Source organism: Protopterus annectens, chromosome 8.part0 (assembly GCF_019279795.1).
Source record: "Protopterus annectens isolate FY-2018-M chromosome 8.part0, PAN1.0, whole genome shotgun sequence".
Lineage (NCBI taxonomy): Eukaryota > Metazoa > Chordata > Ceratodontiformes > Protopteridae > Protopterus > Protopterus annectens.
In genome coordinates this window covers 523,817,455-523,835,093 of record NC_056741.1, presented here as the reverse complement: position 1 = coordinate 523,835,093, position 17,639 = coordinate 523,817,455, and the positions used below count along the sequence as shown (strand labels likewise).

Here is a 17,639-nt window from a genome sequence, read left to right as displayed (position 1 = left end):
AGTTTCCGAAAACTGGAACAAAAAAAGCTACCTTTATGTTTTTGCAGGGGGTAGGCCCCCCTGCACCCCCCCACCCCCTGAAAATTGTATATACACCAACTCTGAGATTGCAGTACATTGAGGAAAAGGGTAAATTTCCTGATCCACACTTTACGCTTCAGGTTTTCAAAAGCTCGGATCATATGGTCTCAACCATATGAATTTCGAGTTTCTGGAAACTCTGTCAACTGATAGGGCACCCCCCCCCCCCCCCAAGAAAACAACTAATGACTCAAGTGGCATCACTAAGTTCTGTCCCTTTGCTGACCACACTTCTGATTCATGAGGCTGTGGATGAAGCAACTATAGCAGTCAGCTCAGGCTTAGCTGTGAGAAGACAAGTCTGGTTGTGTCATGAATTGCACAAACCACTTTTAGGCAGTATTCATCGGTGTCCTTTTTGACAGTGCCACCTTATTTGGTAACAAGTTAAGGAGAAGTTGCAGTGCGAGCCAGAGGACAAAACAGTTGCTGGAGTAAAGTTTGCAGTTTCTCAAAGAACCTTTCAGTGGAATCAAGAAGTAGCTAAAACCTTATGGTATAAGTCCAAATGGACCCAAAGTAGACAACAATCCAAGTACAACATGGGTTCCTGCGGTAGGGGGTGGTGTTCAGTCCGGCTGCCGCACAAATGGTAGTGTGGTCCCACCTAGGGCATCCTTTTTAGGATTTATGAATTCTGAAGGGTTGACTGAGTGTCCCGTTCTGGAGGCAGTAAGGACGTTGTTCTGTACACTTTTGGCATGGTTGCCCATCACATCAGACAAGTGGGCAAGGAAAATTATGTTCAGAGGCTACATCTCAGCTGAACCTTTCTTTCCTATAATCCTATATTCATCCTGAGGGTTCCACCTGTGTGCCTCTTGGATAGGGGCAGTAGGTGCTGATCATGGAAACAAGGACAGAACTTGACTAGGCTTGTAAGGGCCATTTGCCTATTAACTTCCTATGATCATTCCCATTTTGGAAATGCACACAAACATGCCTTCTCACCCTCTGACAGTTCCACCCCTTCAAAAGAGAAATCAGCCTTGAAGGAGGTTAAAAATTAAAAAATCTCTTCCAGAAAAGAACCATCCAGGAGATCCCACCAGACCAACGAGGATCTGGATTTAGCTTCATTATTCTTTGTGCCCAAGAAGACAGTACCTCAGGCATATTGTCTTTCTAAATCAACTCTACCAATATGAGAAAGAGTTATTTTGGATGGTTTTAGTGCAGTCCATCGTGCCATGCCTTCAGACAAGGGATTGGATGTGATCTTTGGAGATGCAAGGTGCATATGTATATATAAACATTGCAAAGGCATTAATGAGATTCCTCCATCTCAGAGTAGGAGATGGTCATTATCAGTTTCGGACCTGTCTTTCGGGCTTTTGCAGCCATGCAAATGGTCTATCAACAGAAAATAGCTCTCAGGACATTTCAGAAATGTGGACGACCTTATTTCGATTTCTTAGTTTTGTATTCCAATACCAAATGCCAACAGGTCTTCAACATCTTTCTTTAACCAGGACAGCCAGCAAGAGATGCATTCAGCTATGATTAGCTCCCAGGCCTCCTTTATGTCTTTTCCACTCGTAACCAGATTTCTGCAGAAAACCGAAGTATGCAGAGCAATGTTCACTCTCATAATCCTGTTCTGGCCTTGCCAAATATGTTCCCCTTGCTTTGGCTTCATTTCAAGAGAAGACCCTTTCTTCTCCTGCAGTGTCGTCCTCTGCTGATGAGCCCTTTTGGCCAGCATCATCCGAACATGGACTGCATTCATCTAACAGTATGATTTCTCCACTTCCATTGGTAGCGAGGAACCAGCTTTTCCCAGCAGAAGTTGTTGATTTGATTTACTGCTTCTCGGAAACATTTGACAAGGAAGATTCACAAACGTAAATGGAAAAATGTTTTCACTCTGAGCTTATAAGAACAAATATATTTTACATCTGGTCTCTGTCCATATGCTGGAACAAACCCACTCACCATTCCTCCCCTGAAATTGCCATTACCGGGGGACCTGTAGGAAAACTATGTCTGGGCTTGCCTTTCTAAGTAATGCAGCCACACACTTTTTCCCCCCTTATAATAAGGCTAAATAGTTGATCTTTTTCTCAGTCTGGAGATTTCAGTGCTCTGCAAGGAATTATAGGTTAGGGGAGATGCTCGTGCTTGAGAAATTCATTGCTGGCTTGAAAGATCCCCAGATGATGAGTCCAGTGGTTTCCAGTGTCCGGCAGACACAAGATTAAGTTTGCTTTTCGGTAAGTACATAACTTTCATTTTTGTGAAGCTTTTAAAGTATGGTCTAAAAACTTAAGGAGTAACAGAGGAAAATGCTTTGTGGCACTTAACTTGCCAGATGCAGCGAGGCATGTATGAACTTTAGAAAATAATTCTTAGGCATTTAAAGAACAGCTGCATGCTCAGTCCATGCAGGACTTCAATCTCAGGAACAGTCTCAGGCCTTTAGTCTTCCAGGCCAAGGACCAAGCCAGATGTCTTGACTGTTCCAAGTCTAGTCAGAGATAAGGATGAAGACAGAGACTGATAATTTTAATGGGATATAACTAACAAAATCTAATGTCAGTTGCATTAAAATAAAGAACTTTAAATCAGACCAACACTGTTACTTTGGAAGGAATGTGAGATTATTTTCTTAAGGTTTAGTTTAAAATTAAACAACCTATATTGCTGCATTTTACACTACAGGTGAATCTCATATGTCAGCAGTACAGTTTTCGAATTCTACAACATCAGTATTGGCAACACTTGCTGCTCTTGCAGAAGCTTCATCTCCTCTTTCTGAGTCTAGCAGAGCTGGAGGTAAGAACATTTGCATAAGTTAATGTTTATATTTTATCTGACTACTGGAGACACAACTTTGGTGATTTCTGCACTTGTGCTGAATTTATTAGCCTTAAATTTCCAGCTTCCTTTAAATGCTGTTTTAACAAGAAGAATGTGTCACAGTCGCAGTGAAGACCCTCCTTGCTAGGTGTTTGGTTTGGTTCATCATCTCCATGAATCACCATTCAGCAAAAAATTGGAAACTTCTCTGAGAATGTCACACACCTATTCCAAAACATGATAGATATTTAAGAACAGTCTCCCACAAAGCATACCAGTTCTTTTTTTACTAAAAAAAAGTCAGAAACTTGCCTTTCTTTTCTTTGGGAGTACAGTGTGGAAAACAGCTGCTTGTGTCATTGATATAATACTATCATTTAAAAGTATTTTAAGAAAACATGTTTGGGATTATTTGAAACAAAAAATGTGGAGGCTATTAAGAACTCCTCATGCTGGAACCAGCAGGAAGGGTCCTGTGGTACTGCACAGCTCATAGTTCTTAGTATTGCTACAAGAGGAAGCACAGAGAGAAAGTCTGGGCTTGACATTCCAGAAGGTAATGTCTGATATTTTTCATAGTCAGTGTTGCAGCACTGATCTTTGGGACTTCTGTCATGCAGAAGACTGCAACTGACCCAAGTTTCAAAGTCTCTTCATCCTCCCTAGCCAACAGACGTCCAATGTTTGGACGTCAGGGTATAAGAGTGGCATTCGTAGGCACCATAGGATGTTCTTCGTGTTTCACTGTTGCAGTCATCACATTTGGGTTATCTGCCTGTGGGTAGCCCTCAGCAGGCCTGAATACCAGAGTCTTGGGATTTCTGCATCAGATGCTGTCGCTTCTTCCATGACGTCAGGTCAGGGGTATAACACATGCAGCTGTGACACCATTACATCAGTCTTTCTTGCTGTGTGGTGCCCGAAGCAGTTCGCAAGTGCCTATCGGCCGACTCCTGAAATTTTCGTTTTCGAGTTTCAGACCTGAAGTCTTATAAAAGCCCGTTGGGGATCCCTTTTTCTTGCTCTAACCGAGTCAGAAAAAATTAATAATTGTTTTGCCTGTAGAAAGCAAATACCTCATAGAGATTTTCATTCTTACTGTGTGACTGGTTTAGGCCCAGATCACTACATCCCTCACTGTCGCTTTTGTGCCTTGTTCAACGCCCGAACTATCCATCGGGCAATTCTTGCAGCTAAATACTTTCGCTGTTGATCTCCGTACTCCAAAATGGTGTCTGTAAGCCATCCGACTACCAATCTTCCGAAAAAACGTAAGGATAAAGACAGAGACAGACCACATAGGTCCAAAACTGCAGACGACGCTACCATTTAAGATAGACGCCTGTCCACCGGTACTCAGTGAGGTGCTTTCGCAGCTCCTGATACCCGTTTCTACAGATTCGCAGGCTTCTACTGAGACCCATGTGGAGTCCGGTATGCCATAAGATGCTTCTTAGACTATGGAACCTACGGATGTCTCTTCCTTGGATGGGATCGGAGCCGCAGTGCAGGCACCCACTTCTGAGGGTGTATACAGGTCTACCGATTTTCATATTAAACCGATGACTTCGTTTTAAGCCACAAATTCTGAATTTCTCAGGCCTAAAGTTCGCACTACGCATAGGAAACAGACGACCAAAGCACATTCTTAGGTCCACATGCCTCAAAAACAAATGATTAGAATGGCTGAAGACCTTATTAATTAGGGGAAGCCAGCCTTCCCCCTCAAAGAGACCTAGAACTGATTTTCCTTCTGATTCTTCGGATCAGGAATCTGATATCTCTGTTCCCTCTGACTACCAGGACATACCCTTATCTACCTATGAAGATTCTGATGCAGAGGATTCCATTCCCTCTGCTTCCCCTCCAGAAGATTTTTCTTTTGATGAAACCCTGCATACCCTTAGGGAGCATTTCCGCTGGGAAAGCCAGGACTACTCTCAGTCCAAATAGAGACTCGGGAGTTTTTAAACCTGCCTCAGCACAGGCCTCTAGCTATCCCTCCTGTTCTGGAGATTGTAGCTGATGCCTTCTTGGAATCCAGCCTTACCCCGGATACTTTGCCTCCAGCTCCCAGGAAACCTGACAGGTACTATAGAGTACCTGACTCTCACAAATTCCTTTTCAACAATCCTACTGCGGATCCAGAGACCATTTCCTAAGGACCAAAAGGCATTAAGGCTACTACTGCCAGGAATCCTACCCTTTCTGACAGGGATTCTAGGGCTTTAGACAGATGGGGTAAGAAGGTATGAACCTGTGCTACTCTGGCCATTAGGGCTTTAAATTGCCAGTTTCATATGTTAAAGTATCAGCAGCATATTATGGGGCTAATTGAACAGAAAATGACGTTGATTCTTGACTGTGCAGAACACAAAGATTTACAAGAGTTAATGCATTCTGCTGACCAAGGTGGTAAACATGCTTGCATTGTGGTTTTGATACTTTAGAAGCATCTTGTAGGGCTACTGCTGCTGGATCTGTTCTTAGAAGGCATGCTTGGCTTAAGGAACAAAACTTGCCAGATCCTGTCAAAGCAAACTTACTGGATGCACCCTTAAGTCAAGAGCACCTGTTTGGCAATAAAGCAGTAAATAAAGAAGTTGTCCAAAGGATGGAGGAGAAAGCTAAATCTATGCAAACTGTTAAAGATTTCTTACAAGTACAACCACCTAGATTCAGTAGGCTTTGGCCTTTGAAGAACTGGTCCTTTCCAGTCCCTTCCATGCCTTCTCAGTCCAAACCCAGGAGCAGCAGACCCCCAAGACTTCGGTCTCAGCTTATTCACAGATCTAAGCAGTGGGTGGGGTGCTCCCACGTCCAAAACTGGGAGCAGTAAGCCACCCCCCTATGGTAAACTTGCACAATCACTTATCTTGAACTCCCCCAAGCCTTGCTCAAGTACTTGCACCTTTAGGAGGAAAACTCGCCCTGCATGCAAAAAACTGGGAATATACTACCCAAGACACATGGGTTTTAAACATTGTTTCCCTAGGATACAGATTCCACTTCCACTCACTCCCAACCCTAAGTGGATGGCCAGACCACCACCCCAAACCAGTGGGCGGAGGCCCAAAAGCAAGTACTTTCTCTCCTCAGCATCAAGGCTATTCAACCTGTCCCAGCAGAACAAAGGGGACAAGGCTTTTATTCAAGACTGTTCCTGGTACCCAGAAAAGAAAACTCTTAACTTCCTATCCTGGATTTATCTATTCTCAACACTTTTCTGATGGTTCCAAAATTCAAAATGCTAACCCTCCAACAGCTTCTTCCCATGCTAGCCAAAGATGCCTGGCTAGCAACCCTAGACTTAAAAGAAGCTTACCTGCACATCCCCATAAGAGAATCTTGCAGGAAATACCTTTGCTTCAGGGCAGGCTCTATGCACTATCAGTTCTCTGCACTTCCCTTTAGCTTATCTACTGCGCCCAGGGTATTCACAAAGTGCCTAGCTCCAGTCATTGCTTTTTGCAGGCAGAGAAGTATTCAGATTTACCCATACTTGGACGATTGCCTGATTCAGGCGGAAAGTCGGGACTTGCTACTACAGCACCTGGCATTTGTAAAGAGACTTCTTACTTCATTGGGGTACACCATCAGTGAAAAGAAATTGCACCTAGTACCCTGCCAGCAGATTGTATTCCTGGGAGCAAGCTTGAACACACCTTCCCAGATGGCATTCCTCACTCCAGGCAAACAAACTTATTTGACAACTTACTTTAACCGACTGGCCACAGAAACCCAGCTATCTGCAAGGAAAATACTGCAAGCTCTGGGGTTCATGGCCTCTTGCATTCTGTTAATTCCATATACAAGCCTGCATATGAGGAAACTTCAGTGGTATCTAAAAAGTCTGTGGTGTCAACATTCTCGGTACCTGGAAGCAATAATTTTCCATTCCGTGTCTGAGAGCAGAATTCCTTTGGTGGGCAGTGGCCTGCAACCACAACAAGGGACTCTTTCACTCTACCCCCTGCTGCACAAACCCTAACAACAGACAGATCAGACTATGCATGGGGGGCTCACATGGCAGGGCAGTGCATTCAGGGCAAATGGAACCCAAAGCAGATGCACGTGCATATCAGTCAAAAAATGTTAGCTGTACAGAATGCTGTGACAGCATTCAAAGGCCTTATTCTTCCAGGACAACTATTGGTAAAGGCAGACAACACCACAGTTAACAAGCAGGGGGGAAAACATTCCTACCACTCTGCAGACTAGCCATGGCTGCGTGGAACACAGCCTTGAGCAACTAAGTGCACCTACAAGCTCAATTCTTGCCAGGCAAACTAAATTCACTGGCAGAAGACTTGGGCAGAAATCTCATGGACCTTCACTAATGTAAACTGGAACCCAAAATATTCAAGCTTTTGGGGAACAGATGGGGGACACCAGAGGTGGAACTGTTTGCTTCCCCTCAGAACTGTCAATTGAACAAATACTGCACCAGAAATCCCCACAGCTAAGCTTGGTAGGTGGATGCCCTGTTCTTTTCCTGGGAAAGCCTTTCAGTCTATGCCTTTTCCTAGGAAAGCCTCTCAGTCTATGCCTTTCCCCCTCTGCCTCTCTTCTCGAAGGTTCTACTAAAGATCAAACAGGACAAGCCAAGGACAATCCTGATTGCACCAGACTGGCCACACCAGCACTGGTGCCCTATTTTGCACAGTCTGACAGTGCTACAACCATGGCACCTGCCTCAGACACTTCCCTGCTGTACCAGTAGGGGGGGGGACAAATTCTGTACCCTCAGCTTCAGACTCTGAACCTTGCAGCCTGGTTAATACCCTGAACTCACTTCTAGCAACCCTCAGTAAGCAGGTGCTGGATTTCATTCTTGAGGCAAGGAGGCCTAGTACTAGAAAATCCTATTCAGAAAAGTGGAAAAGATACTGTTCCTGGAGCAAGTCTCAAGGGATGGGCACAACTGTGCCCAGCTTGCCTCATATACTAGATTAATTAACATAAATGCTCCACAAGGGGCCTATCCTTCTTTTCAATTAAGATTCATGCCTCTGCCATCTCAGCTCAGTATAATACTGAGCCACCCCTCTTCTCTCATCCTGTGGTAAACAGATGTTCATCGTGTTTCACTGTTGCAGTCATTACACTAGGGTTATCCTGCTGGCAGGCGACCCGCAGTCGGCCCGAGTTCCAAAGTCTTGGTCCGGCGTCTGTTGCTGTCACCTCTTCCCGGACGTCAGTGCCCCAGGGATATAAATGTTGCAACCGACGCCATTTTCTTCAGTCTTTCTTGCCGCACGGGGCCTGAAGCAAAAGCAGTTCGCAAGTGCCGGTCAGCCGACTCCTGAGATTTTTGAAATTGAGTTTCAGAACCGAAGTCTTCAATAAAGCTAAGTACCCCATTGGGGAAACTTTTTCTTGCTCCAGACCGATGTCAGTAAAAGTTAATAATTGTATTTCTTGTGGGAAGCAAATACCTCATAAGGACTTTCACTCTTACTGTATTCCTTGCCTAGGCCCTGACCACGACGTTACCAGTTGTTGGTTTTGTGCTAGATTCAATAAGCGCACTATTAAACGTCGGTTTGATTTTGCTTTACATTATTTTGGCCGAAGGTTTAATTACATAATGCCGTCGGAACAACCAATGACCGGAATTTATAAAAAACGCAAAGACAAAGAAAAGGACAGGCATCCGAGGTCCAAAACCGATGACGAAGCCTCTTCAAGGCCAGTCGCCGGTTCTCAGTGAGGCGAATTCGCAGCCCCTGAACCTGCTACTTCAGAGCCACAAGCCGTAACCGACAGCCACGTGGAGACACCGAGGCCTGTGGAAACTTGAGGTATTGGGCCTATGGAAACTATTCCCTCAGATGGGTCCGGAGCTGCTGAGCAGGCATCGGCTTCTGAGGGTGTTTTCAGACCTTCACAGCTTACAATTAAGCCCACTACAGCAGCCATGGCAAAGTCAAAAACTCCATTAAAGACGAGGAAACAAGTACAGCATTCTCCAGAACAGTCATCCATGCCAAAGAAACAGATGCTTAAAATGGCCGAAGACCTAATTACTTTAATCAGGGGTTCCCATCCCCCTCCTGACAAAAGGCCCAGGCAAGACACTGACTATGATTCCTCTGACCAGGTTTCCATTTCCCCTGATTCCTCTTCTGATCAGGGATATTCTCTCCCTCCCTATGAGGACTCTGATGCAGAAGAGTCTGTACCTTCAGCCACTCCGCCTGAGGATTATTCTTTTGGGGAAACCCTACACACCATGAGGGAGCATTTCCATTGAGAGAGCCAGGATTATTCAGAATCCAAGAAAAGGCTCAGAGACTTCCTTTTATTGCTTCAGCACAGGCCCCTGGCTATCCCCCCGTGCTTGATATTGTTGATGATGTTTTCTCTGAATCCAGTCTGTCTCCTGATTCTTTACCCCTTGCACCAGTCAAGCCAGACAGGTACTACAGGGTCCCTGACTCTCATAAATTTCTTTACAAAAACCCCGCTGCAGACCCAGAAATAATTTCTCAGGGTCCTAAAGGGATTAAGGCTTCCACTGCTAAAAATCCTGTCCCCTCGGATAGGGATTCCAGAGCTCTGGACAGATGGGAAAAAGTTTACAATTCTGCTACTTTAGCTGTAAGGGCTTTAAATTGCCAGTTTCACATGCTTAAATATCAACAGTACCTCATGTCATTGTTAAAGCAGAAAATGGTTTCAAATTCAGAAAGTCCTGACAGAAAGGAAATGCAAGATTTATTGCATGCAGTTGAACAAGTGGGAAAGCATACTCTGCAATGTGGTTTTGATTCATTAGAGGCTTCTTGTAGAGCCGCAGTTACAGGCTCCGTTATTCGAAGGCATGCTTGGTTGAAAGAACAAAGTTTACCTGACCATGTTAAAATAAAATTATTGGATGCTTCACTACAGCATGATACTTTGTTTGGTATTAAGGCAGAAGAGGTGTTAAAGAAAATAGAGGATAAAGCAAAATCAGTGCAGACAGTGTAGGATTTCTTACAGGTTCAACCTCCTAGATTTAACGCAAACTGGCCTTCAAAAAATTGGTCCTTGCCAGTGTCAGACAGGCCACAAAGAGGCAGATACAGATGCCCAAGAGGCGGATCTCAGCCCCAAGGCTCCTACAGACCCAAACAATGGGGTGCTTCAGCCCCCAAAGGAGGGGAAGACAAATCAAAACCTTATAGGAAACCGTCCCAATGACTTCCCTCTACAAATGCCAAGCACTTACCTTTTGACAGCACCCCTAGGGGGAAAGCTAGCACTTTTTACAAAAAATTGGCACATGATCACCCAGGACCAATGGGTGCTGAATATTGTTTCTCAGGGTTACAGGTTCCACTTCCACACGCTTCCAAAGTCAAAAGGTATGCCAGACCTGCCACAAAACCAATGGGCAAGGCGCAAAAACAGATTGCTGCTCTTATGGACATGGGAGCTATTCAAAGAGTTCCACATCAAGAACAGGGACAAGGATTTTACTCAAGACTCTTCTTAGTACCCAGAAAGGACAAAGCCTGGAGACCAATACTGGACCTGACAAACCCTAAATACTTTCCTGGATGTTCCAAAATTCAAAATGTTAACACTTCAGCAACTTTTGCCCGTGCTGGGCAAGAAGGCTTGGCTAGTTACTTTGGACCTCAAGGAGGCATACTTGCATGTCCCAATCAAACAATCTTGCAGAAGATACCTCCGATTCATAGCAGGCTCAGTGCATTACCAATTCTCTGCACTGCCCTTTGGCTTATCTACTGCGCCCAGGGTCTTCACAAAATGCCTAGCACCAGTAATTGCATTTTGCAGACAAAAAAGAATTCAGATATATCCCTACTTGGAAGACTGCCTTATTCAAGCAGAGAGCAAAGACATTCTTTTAAAGCATCTGGCGTTTGTAAAAAGATTACTAATTTGCCTAGGGTACACAGTAAACGAAAATAAATCAAAACTAGTGCCCTCTCAAGAGATAATATTCCTGGGTGCAAGCTTAAATACTACTGCCCAGATGGCTTATCTTACGCCAGACAAACAAAGGCAACTGACCCATTATTTTCAAGTGATGGCAACAAAGACCCAGCTCCCTGCAAGAAAAATTCTGCAGGCCCTGGGCTTCATGGCATCCTACATTCTACTAATTCCATATGCAAAACTGCATATGAGGAAACTACAGTGGTATCTAAAAAGTGTTTGGACTCAGCATTGTCACAGCCTGGAGACAATCATAACTTTTATTCCCTGCCTACAACAGGAGTTTCAATGGTGGTCCCAGGCCTGTCACCACAACAAGGGACAGCCTTTCACCTTACCCACAGCCAGGCAGACAATAACAACGGATGCATTGGATTATGCCTGGGGAGCACATATGGCAGGAAAATGTATTCAGGGAACGTGGCCCAAGGAACAAATGCATCTTCACATCAATCAAAAAGAGATGGTAGCTGCACAGAATGCCCTGACAGCTTTCAAGGACCTACTACATCCAGGACAACTATTAATAAAGATGAACAGTACCACAGTTATGTGGTACATAAACAAGCAAGGGGGCACACATTCCTATGCAGGCAAGCCATGACTTTGTGGAACACAACACTGACCTATCAAGTACATCTGCAGGCACAATTCCTGCCAGGATCAAAAAATACACTGGCAGACGAACTAAGCAGAAATCTCATGGATCCTCACGAATGGAAGCTAAATCCATAAGTGTTCAGCATGATAACGAGTAAATGGGGACTCCCAGACATAAATCTTTTTGCCTCCCCTCACAGTTACCAAATACAGAAATTCTGCACAAGAACCTGTCACTCTCAAACATGGAAAGTGGATGCTCTATCATTCAGCTGGAAAGGCCTGACAGTCTATGCCTTCCCTTCGATGCCTTTTCTTACCAAGGTGCTACTAAAAGTCAGACAAGAAAGGCCAAATATTATACTGATTGTCCCAGACTGGCCACGCCAGCACTGGTACGCAACCCTAAAGAGCTTGTCTCAAGGCCCAGCTTGGCTTCTACCTCAAATTCCTCATCTTCTGACACAGCAAAACAATCAGATTCTGCATAGTCAACTCAGAACCTTAAATCTGGCAGCATGGCAGATAATGTAGCCAGTCAGACTGTACCTCTCTCTAAATCTGTTATGGATGTCATTTTAGAAGCCAGGAGGCCCAGCACTAGGGAATCTTATGCAGAAAAAGGGAAGAGATTCTGTGCTTGGAACCAGGCACAAGGGCTCGAACCACTTGTCCCTAATATACCTCAGATTTTACAATATCTAACTGAGATCCTGGACAAAGGCCTATCTTTCTCATCTATAAAAATCCATGCCTCTGCCATTTCAGCTCATTACAATACGGAACCTCCTATTTTTTCACATCCTCTACTACGACAGCACCTCAGAGGGGCAAAAAATATAAGAACCCCAAGGAGAGCACCAGTAACAACTTGGAATCTCAATTTTGTTTTAGAAAAACTCACACTGCTTCCTTTTGAACCAGCCAGCACAGCTGATCTAAAATACTTATCATGGAAAATTGCTCTGCTCCTAGCAGTAACTTCAGCAAGAAGAGTCTCAGAGTTACAGGCATTAATGGCTGTGGAACCTTTCATCATTTTTCATCAGGACAGGGTTTCTCTTAGGACAAACCCAACATTCATGCCAAAAGTGGTCTCCAATGTGGCCTTAAACCAAACCATTCATTTACCTACTTTCTACCCAAATCCCCAGAATAAAGGGGAGAGACTTCTGCATGCTTTGGATATACACAGACAGCTACGATTCTACTTGGACAAAACAAAAGCTTTCAGAACAACTGAGCAACTGTTTGTAACCAATGCTGCAGGATCACAAGGAAAGCCTATTACAAAGCAGACCATCTCAAAATGGATGGGACACTGCATCCGCTTCTGTTATGCACAACATGGCAAATCAGTGCCTAAGGGCATTAGGCCTCAAATCAGTGCCTAAGGGCATTAGGCCTCATTCTACCAGAGCAGCAGCCACTTCAGCAGCATTTCTCAGTGGTGTACCAACCAAAGACATTTTAGAAGCTGCAACCTGGAGCTCAGTGCACACTTTCACCAAGCACTACCACTTACCTCTCTACTTTAAATCCAGAGCAGGCTTTGCCACTGCAGTTCTGCAGGGCCTGGTAGCCTCTCCAAATCCAATTTAGACCCAGCCGCCCAACCTCAGCTTTGGGATTCTACCCAAGTGTAATGACTGCAACAGTGAAACACGAACATAGTACAGTTGTGTACCTACCATAAATGTAGATGTTCGAGTGTATTCACTGCTGCAGTCCAGGTTACCCACCCACCATTCACCTTTTCATTGCTGGGGCTTTTCTGTACATCTCAATTCTATACAACCTATGTGGTGTATTTGCTTGTAGATGAAGGAAATGTTTATAGTTATATATGCATTTTTTTTGGCATATTTTTTTATCTTTCCAGCCTTCCTATCTGGGGGCACCTGACATCTGGGGCAAGAAAAACTGAAGAAAATGGCATTGGTTGCAACGTTTATACCCCTGACGCACTGACGTCAGGGAAGAGGCGACAGCAACCGATGCCGGACCAAGACTTTGGAACTTGGGCCGACTGCGTCGCCTGCAAGCAGGATAACCCTAGTGTAATCACTGCAACAGTGAATACACTCGAACATCTATATTTATGGTAGGTACACAACTGTACTTTCCTTAGAGGGGCCAAAAATTTAAGACCCCCCCCAGGAGAGCTCCCACTCCAACCTGGGACCTTAACTTTGTATTCGAAAAAACTTACAACCCCCCCCTTTGAATCGGCTGCTACAGCAGAGTTGAAATTCCTCTCATGGAAAACAGCTTTACTTCTAGCCATCACTTCAGCAAGAAGTGTGTCTGAACTGCAGGCCCTTATGGCAGTGGAACCCTTAATGATCTTCCATGCGGACAGGGTTTCCCTCAGGACTAACCCATCTTTTATGCCCAAGGTGGTGTCTAGTGTGGCTTTAAACCAGTCCATTCATTTGACTACTTTTTTCCCTAATCCTCAAAGTAAAGGGGAAAGGATACTGCATTCCCTAGACGTGCAGACGGCTTAGTTTCTATTTGGACAGGACTAAGTCTCTCAGAAAATCTGACCAGCTGCTAGTCAGCTTTGCTGCGGGGGCGGAGGGGAAGGCCATTTCAAAGCAAACCATATCTAAATGGATAGCACACTGCATCCATTTCTGCTACAAGCACCATGGAAAACCTACCCCACAGGGGATAAGAAAGCATTTCACTAGGGCTACATCTACCTCTACTGCGTTTATCAGAGGAGTCCCTACCAGGGACATCCTGGAAGCTGCAGCCTGGAGCTCTGTACACACTTTCTCCTTGCATTACCACTTGCCTATCTTTTCTAAATCCAGAGCTGGATTTGCCACAGCAGTCTTACAGGGCCTGATTGCCAGGCCTAATGCTTCATAAACTACCTCCACTCTTCCTTAGCTTTGAGAATCAACCCAAATATGATGACTGCAACAGTGAAACACGAAGAACATAGTACAGGTTTGTACACTTATCATAAATGTAGATGTTCAAGTGTATTCACTGTTGCAGTCCTGGTTACCCTCCCTCCAGCCTTCTGATTGTCTTTGCTTTCACCTATCCTTTTTGGTTTGGCATATCTTATGCTATGTGTATTTGCTGGGGGTGTTCCACACCATATAATTGCTTCCCATTTTGGGGGCACCTGACATCTGGGGCAAGAAAAACTGATGTAATGGCGTTGACTGCATGTTTTATACCGCTGAAGACCTGATGACCCAAATGTGATGACTGCAACAGTGAATACACTCAAACATCTACATTTATGGTACGTGTACACAACTGTACTTTCATAGGTTCATATGTGTGTACTAGGCTAATGGCCCTAGAGCCTTTACAAGCCTAGCCCATAGGATTACCCTGGCATCGTGCCACCCGACTTTAGTTCCCAGTGCCTCTGTCAAGTAGAACCACTGGCGTGATCCCCGGGGTGAACTTTCTATTTCCCATCCACCATCCACTCATCAAGATTTCTGTTGAACAGAGGGCCAGTGAGGTGCTCTGTTTGACATGTATGGGAAGCCTGTTCCATAGCATGGTCAGTCTCTGGGTTACGAACCTGTCGCTTCAGCACGTTCTGTTGATTGTGGTAATGAGGTTGAGGTCTCTGGAGCATGTGGTGTGGAGGGGTTGGGATTTCTTTATATGTAGGATTTCTAGCAGAGCTGGGTCAGGCATGGCTTTGTAAGTCAAGCAGAGATCGCCTCTAAGTAGGCGATATGAGACAGAGAATAGTTGTTTTTTGAGTCTGTCCATATAGGACAAGTGTTTAAAGCCTAGAATCCTCTTTTTGAGGTACTTTTGTGGCCTCTCCAGTTGTTGCAGGTGTCTAGTGAGGTACATACCAAATGGGGCATTGTACTCTGGCCTAATGAGGGAAGAGTAGAGGGAGACAATGACCTCTTTCTTCCTGGATGCAAAACCTTAGTAATGAGATGTGCCACATAGAAGGACTTTCTGACCACAGTGGCAGTGTGGTGTACGAAAGAGAGGTTGCTGTCATCCTGTGTTCCCAGATCTTTTATAACGCCTTCTGTGTTTAGTGGACTACCATCGATGTGGTAATTCATGGGAACCGGGTTTTTCCCAAAGGGCATGCCGACACGGGTTTTGGCATTGAGCTTAAAGCCATGGTTCTGACACCAGTCAGTGAGGCCTTTCTGTAGGATGTCAGCATCACTTGGGGAGTTAATAATAGCTCCCAATTTTCAATAATCTGCAAACTTTGTCAGCCAGATTCCCTTAGTGTTGGCCTGGACTTCAGAGAAGTAGATACCAAACAGTTGAGGACCCAGGACTGAACCCTGTGGGACTCCACTCGTGACTGGTCGGCAGTCTGACTTAAGAGTCAGCTACTTTCACACTGTGGGTTCTATCTTTGAGCCAGTTTGCAACCCACCTAGTGATATAGGGGTTGATGCCTGGCCTACTGAGTTTTTCCATGATTCCCGAGTGGGGAATGGTATCAAAGGCCTTGGCCAGATCAAGGTAGGCTGTTTGAACCACCTTGCCTTTATCCACAGCTCTGGTGATTGACTCAAAGAAGTCAACCGAGTTGAGCAGGCATGATCTACCCTTCACAGAATCAAACTGTGTGGGATCCAGAGTTTGGAGCTTCCCTATATCCTTATTTATAAGGTCCATGATGATGCATTCCATGGCATTGCATATCAGACACGTTAGGCTAATTGGCGATAGTTCCCAGGGTCTGTAGTCACTCCTCTTTTGTGGAGAGGGATGACTGTAGCAGTGCGCCATTCGGAAGGGACAAAGCCTGAGGTGAGGTTGTGATTGAAAAGGGCACATAGGTGAGGTGCCACTTCACTCTGTAGTTCATGTAGAGACAGCCAGGGATATTGTCAGGTCCCATAGAAGCTGTATCCTTGGCCTTGGACAGTGATGTTTTAACCTGTGCAGCAGTAATGCTGGGTACCTGGCAATCTGCTGTTAATGTGATAAGTCCTTTGGGAGGGGAGAGAGGGGTAAAGTTGACACTAGTTCTGTCGGCCAGTATATTAGCAATATCTGTTGGGTGGGTATAGGAGGTAATCCAAACAAAACCAAAACCAGGGACGCCTTCCCAGACTCGACCAAAGAATTTTATTGAGCACTTTCGTCAGCATAAATTAGCTGACTTCTTCAGAATAATAAAAAAATAAATAAACCAGAAATATATACAATTTAGAGAACATCACATGTCATATCAGCTGATGAGCCACATCAAATCTTTGCACAACAGTTAGTGACATAAACAAACCATTTGTGTTGCAAAAAGAACTCACAAAACTTTATTCATAGAACAACACCATTCTTTAAAAACTGCATAAAAACATATAAATGATACCCAAGTCTTTTTACAGCACAAATGGTTTGTTTGTCACTTTAACTGCTGTGCAAAGATTTGATGTGGCTCATCAGCTGATTTGTCATGTGATGTTCTCTAAATGGTATTTATTACTAGTTTATTTGTTTGTTTTTTTTTATTATTCTGAAGAGGTCAGCTGATTTATGCTGACGAAAGTGCTTAATAAAATTCTTTGGTCGAGTTTGGGAAGACGTCTCTGATTTTGGTTTTGTTTGGATCATATTTGTGCCTGGTCCCTGGTTCCATTGTCAGTATAGGAGGTACCATTGTGCTAGTAGCTCAGAGCAAATCTGAGTATTGCCATGAAGATTCTTTACATAATTATGGAAGGCCTTGTGGTGATCTTCCGCAATTCTGTTTTCATAGCTAGCTTTAGAGGATTTGATGAGGGATCTCAACGTTTTGTTGAGGCTGATTAGGGAGTTTTTTCCAGTCTTGGGACTTCACCTTATTCTGCATCAGTTTCCTCCTTCTGTTGTAGAGTTTGTTTGTGGCAGGGGACCACCGGATTGGCTTCCTATTTTTGGAGGAGAGTGTCTTGGTTCTGTTGGGTATGGCAAGATCCATGCATTTGTGTATGTATTCGTACAGTGCATTGGTGTATGATTCGGTGGTCATGCAACTGTTCTCCATTTGCATGGGTGCCGTGAAGTTAGCCACCTCTGTTTTTAGGAGCCCAAAGTTAGCTTTGGAGAAGTTTTTCCTGGTGGTTACCTTTGTGGGGGGTGGATTTCCAAGGTGATTAATTTGTGGTCGGCTCTAACCAGGGAGGAGTTGATATTGGTGTAGAGCAATGGTCGCCCATGTTAGTAATGACCAGGTCAGAGATGTTGCTACCCTA

The 17,639-nt window shown here is 44.5% G+C and overlaps 1 protein-coding gene across 3 annotated transcripts in view; it reads left to right on the top strand.

Annotated features, from left to right (window-relative positions):
• The window catches only part of GABPB2 (GA binding protein transcription factor subunit beta 2), a 1,188,026-nt gene that overhangs the window by 820,037 nt on the left and 350,350 nt on the right, over nucleotides 1–17,639 (top strand). For all 3 annotated transcript variants that reach the window (XM_044080023.1, XM_044080025.1, XM_044080024.1), the window contains exon 6: nucleotides 2,743–2,856. In XM_044080023.1, coding sequence (XP_043935958.1) covers nucleotides 2,743–2,856 — 114 coding nt within the window. The remainder of the gene's footprint in view (nucleotides 1–2,742; nucleotides 2,857–17,639) is intronic.